The 16547-nt window shown below is 44.1% G+C and overlaps 2 protein-coding genes across 4 annotated transcripts in view; one reads left to right on the top strand and one right to left on the bottom strand.

Annotated features, from left to right (window-relative positions):
• The first annotated feature begins 496 nt into the window (after nt 1-496).
• Nucleotides 497-15328, top strand: REC114 (REC114 meiotic recombination protein). The gene is made up of 6 exons (XM_079318436.1): nt 497-722; nt 1186-1275; nt 9993-10076; nt 12831-12995; nt 13647-13715; nt 14866-15328. The coding sequence occupies exons 1-6, from the start codon at nt 552-554 to the stop codon at nt 15025-15027; spliced, it is 741 nt and encodes a 246-aa protein (XP_079174562.1). The 5' UTR covers nt 497-551; the 3' UTR covers nt 15028-15328.
• Nucleotides 15082-16547, bottom strand: part of NPTN (neuroplastin) — a 37445-nt gene continuing 35979 nt past the window's right edge. For 2 of the 3 annotated variants that reach the window (XM_079318433.1, XM_079318435.1), the window contains one exon: nt 15082-16518. In XM_079318433.1, coding sequence (XP_079174559.1) covers nt 16458-16518 — 61 coding nt within the window. In that variant the 3' untranslated portion in view covers nt 15082-16457. The remainder of the gene's footprint in view (nt 16519-16547) is intronic. The other variant, XM_079318434.1, reaches the window with a different exon arrangement.

Raw genomic sequence — 16547 nt, 5'->3', positions numbered from 1 at the left:
CGGCTGAAGCAAAAGAAACCACCACTCCCCGTAAGGACGGGCCGCCACACAAGATGGAGCGCGAGCCCCCGCGCGCGTCGCGCTGATTGGCGAACAATTCCCGCCATTCGCCCTCTCCGTCTTCCTATTGGCTCCTGCTTCCCGCCCCTCAGAGCCCTCAGCCCCCTCAGAGCCCTCTGCCCCTTTAACCCCCTCAGAGCCCTCATCATCCTCAGAGCTCTCAGCGCCCCTCATTCCCTTTAATCCCCTCAGAGCCCTCAGCGCCCTCAGCCCCTTTAACCCCCTCAGAGCCCGCAGCCCCTTCAGCGCCTCTCAGCCCCTTTAACCTCCTGAGAGCCCTCAGCCCCTTTAACCCCCTCAGAGCCCGCAGCCCCTTCAGCGCTCTCAGCCCCTTTAACTCCTCAGAGCCCTCGGCGCCCTCAGCCCCTTTAACCCCCTCAGCGCCCCTCAGCCCCTTCAGCCTTTTCAGAGCCCTCAACGCCCTCAGCCCCCTCAGCGCCCTCAGCCTCTTTCTTTAACCCCCTCAGCGCCCTTCAGCCCCTCAGCGCGGGATGGCGGCGGCGGGCGGCGTTCGTGGCTCCCAGCCCGGCATGGCTCCGGCGCCGGGCAGCTCTGGCGACACCTCCCTCCTCGGCAGCGCCACAGTGTGGCCCTTGAAGCGCTACGGGCGCTTCCTGCCCCCGAAGGACGGTGACCATGAGGGGCAGAGCTCCTCTTGGAAGGTACCGGCGGGGCGGTGTGGGGTGACTGACTCTGCTCTGAGGCAAACGCGTATAAATGAGGCCTTTCGGGTGTCTTTTTGCGAATCCAGAGCTAAGGCAGGAATCGGGAGAGATTTTTGCTTCGTGAATTATTAATGACAACGCATCAGAGTGTTAGCGGCCCACTTTTTTATTTTTTATTCCTTCATTCAGCAGTAACCTGTGGTATTAAAATCTAGAGATCAAGGTGGGATAATCCAGAGGGTTTTTCCGAGTAGTTAAATTTGTATATGGAGGTATAATTAGCAAAAAAAGCATTTAATGTGTGTCCTGTCTGTGGGTGTGGAGGGCAGGGTGCATTAGTGAGATGTGGATGACACACCTGGCTTCTAAAAGTGACCTTTGAGATCTTTTATTTGGCACTAGAAATGGAAATTGTAGATTTTTTGCTTACAGGGCCAGATTTTCCTTTCACTTTTTAAAGGTGTTTGAATCAGATGAAGATTCAGGCCCTCTTGTCCTTACCATTGTGGAGTCTGGTCATTTCTTTATTTCCCAAGGGCGAGCAGTGCTGGTAAGTTTGTCATGTATAAAGAACATTTCTCCTTCATGTTATCATCAGTATTAACTTCGTTTCTTTTCTCAGCTTCATCTTCTCTCCCACTGAGTGGGGACTGTCAATTTTGTTTTATTTATGGTAATTCTCATGTGCTGTTCTCCCTTCACATTTATCAGAATAATACTAAAAGCATTATTTCCTGCTGAGGATCAGCATTTTTCTGTGCTTCTAAAAATCTAGATTAAGAGGTAATGATAAGTGTTGCTGATGTTGAAAGCTATTTGGGTTTTTTTCATGATTCTTCTGACTAAGAAAACAGAAAAATACACTGCTTAGAAATAAGTAAAACTATAATTTGTATAATTTGTTACATGGTGCAACTGACTGCTTGCCAATGACCTGCTAGTATTTTGGTTTGACAGTCTGGTTTAGCAAAGGGTTTGTATTTTCTGTGTTGAATGATGAGATTTAACATACAACATCAGATCCTTGGAGACAAAATTCAGACTTGTGTCACTGTTTTTTCTGTAGCCTGCACTTGCTTAAGCATAACCAGCTACTAAAGATTTCACAATGACACCAAAAGGAAAATTCTGTCTAGGAGGGGAGTGGGTTTGATGCTCATGGCATAGAACAGCTTGCTGGAAAGGTGGAATTGTGTGTTTGGTGCACATCACCAGTACTCAGGGATGATAACAAGCAGGAATTGGCTGATAAATATATTAGAAAGGTATTCAATATGTTAGAAAGGTACTACAACCCACTGGAAGATGCTGCAGTATAAAGATAACAAAGTTTTTTTGACAAAATGTAAGAGACTGTGTTACAGCTTTAAATATGTATAAGCTTATAAATTAGTTTTTACTGTGCCTCTTAAAGGGTCTTAAACTTAGAGAAATTTAGGTATAGGGGAGAACCCCAGATGCCCTTGAATTTTTTGGCTTGTGTGTTAGGAACATAGAATATTTAATGCATGGGCTAACACAGAGCTGTTACTGTGAATGGCCCTCAGCTCATTTAGTGAGGATAAGGTAAAAAGAGACAGTGGAAAGTATTTTAGCAGTTGTGTTGAATAAGAAAAAGGAAAAAAGTTTTGAAAATGTGGATGGAAATGACACTTGCTGCCATCCCTCATCACATTGTGCTAGGAATGACTCAGTGAAGGATGTACCTGTTAGTGACCAGGAGCTGACATTACTCTAAAATCCTTGAAATAACCATATAAAAGCTAACAGCAACTTCTAATAATTAACTGAAGTGCAAAAAAAGGCAAAACCCAAAGCTGCAGCTCTTGAAAGACTTGTCTGGCAAAGGCTGAATCTGGCAAGTAGCAGGGCAGATAAAAGTGTGCTGTTGGAAGGGATGAGGGATCAGAGAAACTTCTAAAAGCTTGGCTGAGAAAAGCACTTTCTTGCAGCTCTTGTGTTTAGTGGCTAGTGAAGCTTTCAGGCAGCTGCTTTGCATGAAGTGCCAGATGAGGAATTTCTGGGATCTATCAGGACTGTTCCAGCTTCTAAGAGACACTGAGATACTGCAGGAGAGGTGGAACAGACATGCTTGGTAGATGTGACCAAAGTACAATACTGAGAGTTGAAAAGGAAAAAAAAGCTGTTTTTGCCAATGCTTGTATGCCAACCTTAAAGTTGACACATTAGCATTTAGAGAGTTGCTAAAGAAAAGTCACATGAAGTTGGTTTTACAGCCTGTTGATTGCTTTGGGTGCAGCTCTTTGACAGGTGTATTTGGCTGTTCTGTGTGTGCAGGACTGACCTGGTGGGAGAAGCACTGGTGTGTGTGTTTCTGATTTTGGACCAGCTGCAGTCCTCCCACTTGTCCCCTTAAACACACCTGAGTGGCTGGAAACCCCACCAAATACCCCATGTGCTTGTTTTCATAGAATCCCAGCGTGGTTTGGGCTTTACAGCTCATCCAGTGCCACCCCTGCCATGGGCAGGGACAGTTCCACCGTGCCAGGGTGCTCAGAGCTCCATCCAACCTGTCCTTGAGCACTTCCAGGGATGGGGCATTTTGCAGGCTCCTTCCTGAGATGCCACCTAACAACAAACACCTTGCAGTGCTGTTGAGGCTGTATTTTTGCTGCAGCAATAATCAGAAATGGTTAATCTCAGTGGTTCTATCTCCCTGCAGTTCCAGCTGTCAGTGCTGTCACAAACCTGTCACAATATTTAACCAGGCTTTGCACGACTAAGTACAGAGCTGCTTGGAGCCTGTCACACTCTGAATCCACTCACTGGGGGTCCATTATTCTGTCAGAGGGGATAATGCACAACTTCTGCTCCACAGGGAATGCATCAGCTCTGATGGAATGCTGCAGCTGTTGGCAAGGTTTTACCTGTGCTCTCATTTCTTCTTGTTGGCCTGGGCTGGGTTCTTGTGTGCCTCCCACACCTCTGTGCTGCCTCACTTGCATTGGAAGCCCCCCTGATGTTCTCACAGAATAGTTTTGTGCTGTGTTGCATCCTTTAAATTGTTGATGTCTTGTCTTTTGCTCTATCTCCTAATCCCTACTTTTCAGCCCTTTTGATGTGCCCCAGGCTTTTGGGTTTGAGGGAACTGGATAAACAATTATTGTAGCTTTGGACCTCTGCACAGGAACAGGGTGAGGCACAAAATCTGGATCACAGGGACACATTTCCTTCTCAACATGCAGAACCCGTGTTTTTGTAAAATTTTCATTAAATAATAAAAGGATTTTTTTTCTGATTCTCACCTATGAACAACATTTGCACAAAACTGAAAGAGTTGTGAAGAAGAATTTCTGTTTTGCTGATGTCTGGATTAATATCCACAGCAGGGACAATATTCAAGTGTTGCTGATCGCTGTCAAAATATTCTCTCTATGATGGGTGTACTTACGTATTCTCTTAGTCCTTTTAATTTTATTTAAGTAGGAACACTAAGAAACCTTTTCCTTAGAGCCCACTGGCTTTTTAATGATCTGTTTCTAAGAACAATATTTATAAAATAGCAATAAAATATTCACATATCCTAACAACTGTTGTTTTTAATAAATACAGAAACAACAGTTTTCCTATCGAAATGCCATCTATTCCTTGTGTAATGGAATGAAGAGGAGGTAAATGGAACATCAGAGCATGGAACATAAAAATCCCTGATGTGTAATGCAAATTCAAGGGTGTTTTGATTTGGTTTGCTTTATTCTTTTTTAAACCAAATTCTTCATTTGGAATTAAATTACATAATGTATTTTTAGGACCAGTGTTTGCTGCAGTGTTGCCTAACAGACTGCATATTGGATGGTAGAAAAACCTCATTCTTGTATACTGTAGTCAGTGGAATTTTACAGGAATATCTCAACAGCATCTCTGGTAATTTCTGGCCATGCTGAAGATACATCATGTTCCATTTACCACAACTCTTATTTCCTTTCCCCTCTGTATCAACACATCATGCAAATTATATTTTGGTGTTTTATTCAGTGCAATTATTTCTGGTGCTAGAATTCATAATATCCTACAAATTAAACAAATTGAAATTGTGAAGAGGACTTACTTAATAGGATAAAATTAATCTGGAGTAATTGATTTGTGACCTGATCTTTTGAAGTGTAGACTAAATGTCCTTAGTGCCCTCCTGGTCCCCTCATGACTTCAAATAAGCTACCAGTGCTTAGGGTACAGTAGATTCTAACTCATTAATTAGGCAAGCATTCAGCAGGCATTCTCATGTTGCTGTTGCTCCCTTTGCAGTGCCTGAAACTCAGGCACCAGATTTTGCAGATGAGATTCACAGCAGTGCCCTGGGCAGAGATGGTCCCTCTGCAATAAATGAGGGCTCCTGACAGAAACCTGGGCAGTGAGCAGGCTGCTAATGCTGCTTTTTGGTAGAGCTCTGCAAAGCCACAGAAGGTTGTTCTTTTATTTAAGAAACAATTAATTCTTCTATGAAATTTTGTTGGCTTATTTACTACCACAATCATCGTCCAAAAATCTCAGTTTCAGTTTGTTTATTTCAGCATGTGCTGTTGACATGATTGTTTTGGATGAGCTGAGGGTATCCTTCTGCTCCAGCTTTCCTGTTTCTGTTTCATGTCAAGGGCTTCTGCTCTTTTCTCTTGCCTCAGTTCTCCTAAACCCAACTCTTAGAATTTATTTTTTTTTTTTTTTAGATTTGTGATGTCTGTTAATGAAGTGTATTTACCTTAATGTGTGGTATCAATCTGGGGAAGCACATATTTTATATTGGGAATGAATGAATGAATATATTACTGGGATGCCCTGAAGCATCCAGTTCCCCTCTGGGTAAAAAGCCCAAAAGAGTTCAGGTTGTCACTCTGAAGTGTGGAGGTTTGTGCTGAGGTCTTTGCTGTCAGTGGGCTGTGGTCTGCACCCATCTGAACCCCAGTGTTTGCACTTTGGCCAAAGCCATTCTCTGGCTGGAGTCCCCTCAGGGACTCTGTGTGTCCTGGATTTTCTCCCTCCTTCAGCTTCTCTGCCTGTGTACACACAGAGCACTCTCCTTAATGAGTTCAGCCCATGTGTGCTCTCTGCCACAATCAAACAGGCTTAAGAGCAAGATCTGAGGGTAAAAAAAAATGATAATGCAAAGCTTAACATCCTTTTATTCCTTACTCCTGGCTGTCCCCCTTGATTGGTAGGGTTGGAAATGTTTTCTCTGCTTCCCTCACTCTACATGTTGTCTTGTTTGGGGTTTTTGGTTTTTTGTTTGTTTTTGGTTCATGTTGGCTTTTCTAATCTTGACTCAATTTTCAAGACAGATAATACTGCAGAAATCAAACCTGATGTATTTGGGCTTAGATATTGGAAATAGATACAAAAATTTCTACTTCCAAATGTGGTACAAGGTAGTAATGAAGTCTAGAGTGAAATTATGTTAGAAGTTTAATTTTCACTACTTTATTCTACAGTCATTAATGAAGAATTTTTACTTTTGAAATAGAAAACTGTTTATTCTAGGAAAATAAGTGTAAAATGGCAACTCACATTCTCTTTTGGGAAGGCAGGGAGTTAAAAATTGCTATTTTTCAGATTTATGCAAGCATTTGATTTAGAATCTATGTCATGTTTCAAGCATGTGCAGCTTTTTTATTATAACCTATTAATAAGGAAATCCTTATTAAAGTGATCACCATTCATCACCACTTACCTGTAAACACCTGAAAGCATCTCAGTTTTGCCCATTCTTTAACATTCTGTATAATTCTTGAACAACATTCACAAGCTTTTTCTGCCTGCCTGCTCCCACATCTTTATTTTTCCTGTCTCGTGAGAGAATGGTTAACAACAGTTTTTCCAATTCCGCTATCTCAGTTCTCTTTTGATCAGAACCACACTGTGAGGACACCTGGAAATAGCATTACCATTGCTCTGATGCCAAATTGGGCACTTCCAAGAATAAGCAAGGTGTTATGCAGTATAAATGTTATTACTACAATACCCACAATATCCCAGGTCAAAAATGTGGGTATTTGAGCAAAACTTAGCACACTTTAAATCTGGTGGTGAATAGAGGCCCTGTGAGCAGAGCTGAGCAAGGTTTGCTCCCCACTTGTGTAGTGGTACTTTACCTTGGGAAAGGCAAGGGTTAAGGAACTCTCAGGTGCCTCCCTGGAAACTTGAACTATTAATTGATACACTAAAACTCCTTTCATCTCAAGCTGACCTCATCCTTTCCTGCAAATGCTCCTTCCCAGCTGAGTCCTTAATCCATAAAATGATACAATGCATACATTCCTTCCAGCTGGGAACTTGGAGAACAAACTGATGTATTTGCATTTCATGGGCCTGTTAGAAGAGGCAGCCCAGACTGGAGAATGTGTCTCTATAGCATTCTGGGGTTTAGTTTGTCTTTTTTAATTCTGGTTGTGATTTAAGGGCAGACTAGATCATTTTTGTGACCCAAGAAAAAAAGCTTTTCCTCCTAAGCTATTGTTTACACATAGCTTTGTTTGAAAACATCTGGCTTGTGCATGAGTGAATCCAAACGAACTGATGCAAGCCAGCATAGCTGAACTGCTACACAAATAACATTTCTTAGATGTAGAGTCATTTTCCATTCAGATAGGCTGCAGTCTAACAAAACAGATAATCTATCCCTGTGTTGTTTAGCACCACAGGGTTTCTAAATGCTACAATAAAAAATATACATAAATCACACTCAATACCTTCCACCACAGCTCACAGCCCTCATTACACAGCAGGTTTCTGAATGCTGAAGTGTGAAGTCAGAACAAAAGTATTTACCAGTCAGTGCTGGACTCAGTGGCTGTGAGGCTGGATCAGCATTTCTGGCTCCTGCCTCATGGCAGCTGTGGTCACTTCTTGCCTGCTTCCAAAACATTTGGGAAACATCTTGCTTTGTTTTCTCCTTCAGCTTAACCCCACTTAGTCCTCCCTCTGAGAAGCTTTGATTTTGGTCACAGATGTAGGAAAGAGTTTTCCTTCACCCACTTTTGTTACAAGTACAGTTGTGGAAAACAACAGGACCATGCCTGACTGAACACTGGTGACCAGACTTAATGAAGTGCTGCCATTTCTCTCTTCACATGGTGGACATTTGTGCTCTTGTGTCCGTGCCCCATTCTCGGCTGCATTTTGGGGATGTTCTGATAAATCTTACACTGCCATCTGGCTTTGCCCTGCCTAGCTGACTAAAGCAGCTAGGGACGCTGCCTGCTCAGGAACCAGGGAGCAGCTGCTCAGTTCCCTGCTCTGGCAGCCTGGTGGCAGCACCGATCCAGAGGGAGCGCTGCTTTTTCCTGTGTCATCACCCCTGTCCAGAGCATGCCGAGGTCAATCCATCACCTGTGGGAAGGCACGATGGGCTGTAATCCCAAAATACTGCCTGCCCCACGCTTACTCCTGGGTGTTGGCACAGATTCTTCTGGCTTTGAGTGGTTTTTTTATGTTCTTCCCTCTTGCTGCTCTGATTTCATACACCTGACTTCATATGCACTGTGCAGCCCTGGAGTGACCAGGCTGGATAGGCTTGGAGCAGCCTGGGATAGTGGAAAGTGTCCCTGCCCACGGCAGGAGGTGGCACTGGATGAGCTTTAAGGTCCCTCCCAGCCCAAACCAGGCTGTGATTCTGTGAATACAGGGGCAGTGATTTTAAAAATAAAGTGGTTAAACTTAAATTTCAGTTAAATCGAATTTTGGGGTTGCAGTTGGGTAATGAGGAGTACATAAATAAAAATTCCAAGTGCTGTTTTTTTCCACTTGTTTTACCTCAGAAACAGGACATATAAAAGAACCTAAAAACATCAATAAAATAGTTTATAGGAAAGTTAAACAGTGACTGCCTTTTACAATTTGTTTGAAAACAGTTATTATTTTAAGGAGACAGCATTTGTTCAACCTTCATCTCCAGTGAAAGGAAAAACATTGTAAAACCAGACTGAATATGGGAATAGCTATATTTAAATAAACACTTGGTGTGTATCCAAAACAGAAACTACTTGAACAGGACAAGCACAAGTGGCCACAAATTAAAGTGGCCTAGTGAAGGAATGGTTTGGAATTGCTTCACTGGCAGTATTTTGAAGCTTGGCTCAACCTCTCCCCATTGCTCACCAAGTGATCTCTCCCTGTTGTTTTGACCTTCAGGCCTTTCTTGCTTAGCCTTGGGGCACTGGGTGTGTTCAGTGCACAGAGACACTACCAGAGACTGGCCCTCTTACCTGCTGTCAGCACCTGCTTTTACAGCACACAGGGAAATGCATTTCTCCCTGAGCCCAGGTCTTTTGGGAATGGTACTTCCCTGCTGGCTGACATTCTGGAGTCTCTCACAGCAGATGTCTGCAATCCAGTCTGCCTTTGCTTCCACTCTTCACAGCTTTTGAGAGATTCCTCTGTGAAGTGCAGCTAAAAATCTACATGCAGTTGCTGCATGAGACTGTAAAGCCAGTGCCAGCACAGTAAAGGGGCAGAGTCACTGAGGTGATTTCCTGTTCCAAAAGAGAATGGCAGATGGTTTGCCAGCCTGGATGGAAAAGATGGATGGTGACTTCAGGGTGGACATGGCTTGGGGAGTTTGACCCTTAGGACCCCCTGAAAGCAGCCTGGGCTCACTCAATCCCCTGATCATTGAAAGTATTGTGAGTTTGGATAAAACAGGTTCCTGATTTCCTCCCTGCCCTAACATTGATAAATTGGGTTTTTTTCCCCTGGACTTTGCTAAGTAATGGCTCAGAGTGCCTTCCTTGGGAGACACAGTCCATTGCCTTGCAGCTGTTTTTCACATTGCTGGGATGTTTTTACAGGAGGCTGAGCAGTCTGTCGAGTTTGAGAAGACTGTCAGTGATGCAACTGGAGTATAAAAACATCTTTATCCAATTAACAAAGCTGGTTTCCTGAGTGCCACCTGGAGCCACAGCCTCCCCAGGCCTTGGATAAAGCAGGGCTGTGCCATTCCCCGGATTCGCCTGCCCTCTGCTGCCCTCCTGGGCAACTTCAGCACTCAAAGCTCCAACTGCAGCTGCTTTGTTCTGGTTTTAGGGCTTTCACAGCATGCACAAATAGAAATACAGAGAGATGGAAATTAGAACATACATACCTTGTTGTTGCTGGAGTTAATCCCTGGAGTGGTTAAACTTCCACAGTGGCAGCTGTTTGACAGCCACAAAACTGCAGTGACTGATCTTCATTAAGGCTTTAATTACATCACAGAACTTCAACATGTGCTCCTAGGTGCTGCTGTTTGCTGTGCCACTGGTTTGTGCTTTATTTCAGGAAGGCTTTTCCCTGATTGATTCCCACAAGTGGCTGAAGATAGTGAGGAGAGCAGACTGCCTGCTGTTCCGTGCACAGGCCAAGGTGAGCTGAGCTACTTGGAACATTTCCTCATATGTGCCATAGATATGGAAAAAACCTCTCAATTTTGGCTAAATGAAGCTAGAAGGTGTAAATGATCTATGTAAATTAGAATTTCCTTTTTACTCTAGATAACAAGAATGGATTGAATAAGCTTGGTATCTTTTGTATCTGCTAATACTCTTTTTTAGCCTGTTCTCTGAGAGTTAGCTGCTGAAACAGCCAGACTGGTTTTATTTCACAATCTGTCTGCCACAGCTAACAAAAGAATGAAGCAAATCTCTTCCAAGATACCTCTGAGTCAGACTGCACTTCAGCAAACAAACTCTCTCACCAAGCAATTACTGGGCCATTTTGTGGCTCCTGGCACAGCAGCAGCAGGCTGGTGGTTAAGGTATTCGGTACTCAAGGAAACAAAATGGACATGGGTTTCTGGTCTCCCACTCAGCTCTCCTGATGAAAAGTGGTTGGTTTGCCTTTAAATAACCAAACAGCACTTTGCTCTTACAAATTTATGTAAAAATCTCATGTGGTTTTTTTTGTTCTTAGATGAACTCTGACACTCTGTACCTTAAGTGTTCTAAATTCATGGGTTATACCTAAAACCGAAATACTTCTGCACTCTGCTTTCTATCAGCTTGTTAGAAAACCTGAAGACAGCTGGGGCAGGAATTGGTTCTGATGAACCAGCAGGTTGTTCTTTCCCAGTTACCAGAGCCAGGCCCCCAGTGCAGCATTAAGGGATTCTGCTGCTCCTCACAGCAAGATAAAACCAACATCACACTCTGCAAGGCTTGAGCAAAGCTCTGAGGGGCAGTTCAGGAAGGGAGAATATTAACAGTCTGAAATTAAATTGGTGCATCTCAGTGTTTACATACTAGAAATTCACACAGTTTCAACTGGATTTAGTGGCAGTGCAGTGGTTCTACCACACAGCTTCTCTACTTTATATCCTAAAAGTGGATGCAGCTGCTGTGCTCATCTTTATGATAAATTTCTGGTTTATCTTGTACTCCTTGTTTTTTATAAGTCATTAATACTGCAGTTACAGTACAACTTACTCATTATATCAAATATGGTTTCAATAGGGCACTGTGGGCTCTTAGCCAGCAGAATGAGTTTCAAACCTATGAACAGGAGCCAGGTGAATGTTCTTAATAATTTTACAATAAATAATTTCCCTTTATAATGTTTCCCTTGAGCTCAGCCCCCTAGCACAGCATGGAAGAAGTGCAAATTTAATGATTCCATGACCTCAGGGTTCTTCAATAATTCAGCTCTTGTGTGGTTCAGGTGTGACTGCCCAGTCCTCAGTTTATGCTTTAAACCTTGACATATCACAGCTCTCTTTCCACAAAGGAACATTTAATTTTCAAAGTCTGCTGTTGTTTATGAACTACAAACTAAAGAATTTAACAGTCCTCGTGAGAAACCTGAGGGAGTCCAAATATCTCTGCCTCAAAATTGATTTGAGGATCTAAACAAGCAAGTGCTCTTTGAAAGCATCCTAAAGAAACTCCACCTAAGTTCCTTTTTTGTCACTGGAATCAGAACTCACCTGTCTGGCATCCCACAGCTCAATCCCTGGGTCTGTGAGGCTGCCCCAGCTCCTTAATTAATGAGGGCAAATCCAACTGGGCACTGGCAAATGAATGCTACACTTCACATTAGTTTGACATTTTTCCCTTTAGAAAGCACTGAGACAGGCTTTTGTGCTTACCCTGCCCTAAAAATCTTTTTATGTGATTCAAACATCTTCAAGCAGCAGACATGTGAACACAGGGGCTGTCAGGAGGAGCTGCCTCATCTCTGAGACAGGAACTTGAAAGTGAGAGGTGTCCTTGCACTCGTGTTCCAGCAGCCCAGCATTGAAAATGGGTTTGACATTGGAACCTCAGGAAGATGAAGACCTAATAAGCCAGGCTGGGCCAAGGAGAATTTGCTGCTTTGAAAGTTTTTAAAATTTGATTAAATTGCATGATCAAATAGAAAGTTCCATTAACTGACTCTCTGAACATTGGATATGCACCTACCTTACATCAGCTCAAGGTGCTTAGACCAAGATTATCACATACCATAGATTCCCATCCCCATTTCAGGGCAGGCTGCTGAACTTGGGGCACTTATTAAAAATATCTATGATAGCCCAACACCCTACTCTGGCAGGGGGGCGGTCAAGTTTTCAGTAATTTTTAGTATAATTTGACTATTTGAAATAAGGCATTTGAATTTCCTGCACTCCAAGATGCTGGTTTCTGTTCAAGGAACATTTAAGTTTAGCTACACACAGGCAGGCCAGGTAAGGTTGACTTTGGTGCTCCAGGAACATAACTAGAACGTGCCACTCTCAGAATTTCCAGCTCAGATCCAGAGTTATGTCATTTTTTATTACAAATAACTGCAGAGCTGACACACCCTTACAGGATATTGCCTGCAGCAACAATAAAACTTAATTTTCCTGCTACATGGAAAAGCTGAGTCCACTTGGCTAAACCTTGAATTAGTGACAGGTGGCCCTGCATCACTTACCCTTTTCTTGCATATTTTTATCTGATTTTCAATTTGGCAATCACAGTCTTCTGGTTAAGCTGCTGGGAAAAATGAAAATACAGCAGGGAAAATCTGTTTATTTGTTTTTAAATGGGTGCAGTGATCCACGAATCTATTGCCTTCTTCCCAACTCCAGCAAACAGGGATTTAATGCAAGTAGTTTGAAGGGATTCCAGGTTGATTTGCTGTCCCTGTGGTTGTGAGCAGAGCGAGTGCCGCATGTTCCGCGTGCAGTTCGGAGGCAGCTGCAGGGAGGAGATGCAGGAGCACTGCTGCAGCTGTGTGCACAAACTCAGCCAGTACATCCCAGTGCAGGGGGCTGAGGAACAGAGCCTCAGCCAGGACACCCAGGCCATGGACACTGAGCACGCAGTGAGTGACCCCCAAAAACAAAAGTTTCTCCCAGCTGTGAGACTGTGTGAAGTAGGAGTTGGGGAATGAGTTATACAGGGTAAAAAATGGTCAGAGCCACAAAGTAACCCTGGATGCTGGCTCCTTTCTGTGTTTACCTGCTCCTGGTTTGCAGTGGTAGTAGCTGCTACAACTGCCTATTTACAATTTCAGCCTAACCTGGCATATCTAAAAGCAATCTTGGAAGGCACAGAATGTTTCCCCCCTCCAATATAAAGTCCTGAGGTAACTGAAAAAGGCAGAGACAGAAAATGTTTCCCAGGGTGATTATTCCAAAATCTCCACTTGTTTGTATGTTTAGATCTACGGAAAAGAAGCAATGTGCTCTTGTGAGCATCCATACACAGCATTCTTTGAAGTTACTCCTAGGAAGTAGTTCGTAACTTCAGTTTAGCCATGAAGTAACAGGCCTGTAGTTAAACTGTCATGTCTTTCATTTTAAAGACTGGAGCAGATGTGCATGCAGGTTCCATAAAAAGATGCCTTTTTACTGCAGAAGGTAGCTGAGCACATTCCCTTCCCGTCAGTGCTAAAAATGGAACTGCTTCCCCCCCTGCACATACCCACACTCTGCTTGGTAACAAGCCCTTATTTGCATTTGGTATTTTCTAGCCAGATGAGCCTCTCCCAGACTCCTGCACCAGCCTTGGAGAAAGAAGATCTGTAGCACAGCTTGCACAGGTAAAAACAAGCATCTCCTGTTTAAGGTCTGTAAGTGAGTCTGAGAATGAGCTATCTCAGATTCCATTTTCCATCTGGGAAATGCCTTCCCTGAACATCAGGATGCCATCATCTATACCAGCAAAACACTGGATCTGTGTAATGATCCACAGCCAGGGAATAAGCAGCAAAACAAGGTGTTTGGTGGTGTAATCACCCCATTTGAATAGGAACAAATGACACACTGAGAGCAAAGGAATACCCAGAGGCAACATCCAAATTAATGGCTCTGGCACTGGTTTGACTCTGCAGAAATGACTTGTGCAGATCAGAGCTGAAACCTGAAAATATCAATCATGGAATCACAGAGTATCTCATCTAACCCTGCCCTCTGGCAGTAGGAACCCATTCCCCCTTGTCCAGGCCCTTGTCCCAAGTCCCTCTCCAGCTCTCTGGGACCCCCTTTAGGCTCTGAGGTTTCCCTGGACCCTTCTCAGCCCTGACCCACAGCAAAGGATCCCCATATTCCATGGACAGCTTCATTGAGCAGTTCTAGGTAAATACTTGGAAGTTAACTGTTGCTCATTTACTGGGAATTCAGGTCAGTGCAGAAGCAGATGAGCAGAAAACCCTGCTCTTTCCTGGTTTTGTGCAGTTGCTTTTCTGTGTCTTCCTTACCCTTTTTTTTGTAGTCACTGGGTGAGCACAGTCTGGGTTGGACTGGAAATGACTTCAAAGGTCACCTCATTCCATACCCTGTGCCACGATGCCCAGAGTTCTCCCATCACCTTGGGAAAAAGCTGGGAGAGGGGATTAAACAGGGATGAAAAGCATGTTTTAACATAAAAGCCCCATACTTTATTTCTATAAAGACTTCTGGCTAAATGAAAAGTTTGGAAGTGCACACTTGGTTATCCCTACACAATCCATGTGGCAGCATGTACAGCTCATCAAGAGTGTACACTGATTACAGAACGGGCAGCCCAGGAAGCCACAGCGCCCAGGGTAAATTTCCAACTGCAATAAGTGCAGACAATACAGGAATCATGGCTGCTAGCATTCCAAGAGCAGCAGACGCAGGCAGCTCCGTGTTTCTCCAGCCCCCAGGAGGGCTGGGCTGTGGCTGTGTCCTTGTCCCGGATCAGGGCCCCGTGCCACCCTTGCATTGCAGTGGGCGCTGCGGCAGCGGCCGGCGCTGCCCCCGGCGCTGTGGCAGCCGGGCTGGAGCGCGCGCGAGCTGGGGCCCTTCATCCGCCTCTGCCTCATGGACCAGCACTTCCCTGCCTTCGTGGAGGACGTGGAGAAGGAGCTGCACAGACTGGCCGAGGAATGAGGCACGCCTGGCACTGCCTGCGCTGATTAAAGGTTGAAAAACGAGCCCAACAGCGGTTTTTGTCGGTGTTTTATTTTTAAAAACAGGTGAATCCACTTTTTTATACATCATTGCACTTCAACAAATACACAGAACACGAGTTCATGCAGCTACAGTTACGCACATCATGAGAACCCTGGTAGGTCTATTTCTACAATCTTAAAATCATGAGAAATTACAGTGTCAAACTAAAGAGGAATAACTAGTTGCATAGAATATCACCATGCTGTAACATTTCATCATTTAAACAAAAATTATAAAAGTTTGCCTGAATTGAATGTACAAGAATATGTCGAACACATCAGTGCAAAAGGATTTGAGAATTTACATGAGTTAACAAAAAAAAAAAAAAAAATCACTTAAAAAGCAATAATATATATATATTTATAAACTGAAGGTTTGTTTTTGTTTCCAACTGCATCCCACCACCACCAGCAGCCCCTGGCACCACCCAGCCCTGACACCCAGCAGGACACCCCCGTGCTCCTTGGTTAAAGCCCTTAAGGAAATCCCAATGTCCCTGCTGCGAGCGCCAGCCTGGCATCGCTCCCTCCTTCCAGCCATACAGTAAGGAATGAATATCAGCAGCTTCAAAATGAACCACAACGACTTCTGGTTTCCCCTCCCCCAAATATAAATATATACTGTATATATCTTTAAGTTTTGCTGTACTTTACAAAAGAAGTCTCACTAGATGGCAGCGGTGCGGTTTGAGCGGTGCCGAATTTAACAGCTACAGGAAGTAAAAAACAGCGCATGCGTGAACCCGCCTGGCTACTGCTCGTGTAAAGAGAGGAAAGGAGGAAAAAAAAGCAACATTCACAGCACATCAAGCCCAAAAGAGTTTACACCTTCTACACGGAAGCATTATTAAAATTCATCTGGCTAGGTCATCCTTGCAGGAGAGGCTAAATAAGGCATGCGTTAGACAGTCATATTGTTGCTCACTTGGAAAGGAAAGAAAAAAAAAGAAATCAGACAGAACTGGAGTTCTAGAACCAAGAGTTCCAACCCTTAAATTTAGCAGGTCATATTGCCATCAGTCTCTCAGAAACTTAAAGCTCTAAAAAAGAAACGAGAAAGAGGTGCTAGTCAATGGTGAACAGCGCGAGCCGCCGCAGCCTGCAATCCCCGCGCTCCCACCGGGGCTCCCGCCGGCCCCAGCTCCACCTTTTAGCGGGGAATGAGGAGGGCTCGGCAGCTTTGTCTAGATTTTAGCAGGCAGGTCCTTAAAGCCCCAGCCTGGTTGAGGAAATCAATGTTTGGTCCCCCCCGCGCTCCCTGAGGCGCAGCGGGAACGTTTTGCTGCTGCGCCCCCAGCACTCCGGGCAGGAGGGCTGGGCCTGCCCGCTCCCGGCCGGGTGCAGGCAATACTTACATGATGAGCATTTTTAATTTGTGTTTCTCTGACGTAAGTTTTTGTCTTTGTGATTGTTTGTAGAATTGGTTTTCCTGCAGAGAGGGATGAGAGAGAAATGCAC

The sequence above is a fragment of the Erithacus rubecula genome (genome assembly GCF_903797595.1).
Source record: "Erithacus rubecula genome assembly, chromosome: 14".
In the NCBI taxonomy this organism is placed as follows: Eukaryota; Metazoa; Chordata; class Aves; order Passeriformes; family Muscicapidae; genus Erithacus; species Erithacus rubecula.
This window is presented reverse-complemented; position numbering and strand designations above follow the sequence as displayed.

What these genes read in the sequence shown, in the direction of transcription:
- REC114 (XM_079318436.1), top strand. Translation starts at nt 552, where the DNA reads ATGGCGGCGGCGGGCGGCGTTCGTGGCTCCCAGCCCGGCATGGCTCCG. An exon ending in GGCAGAGCTCCTCTTGGAAG is followed by an intron (nt 723 to 1,185) that starts GTACCGGCGGGG and finishes CACTTTTTAAAG; the next exon opens with GTGTTTGAATCAGATGAAGA. An exon ending in CCCAAGGGCGAGCAGTGCTG is followed by an intron (nt 1,276 to 9,992) that starts GTAAGTTTGTCA and finishes GCTTTATTTCAG; the next exon opens with GAAGGCTTTTCCCTGATTGA.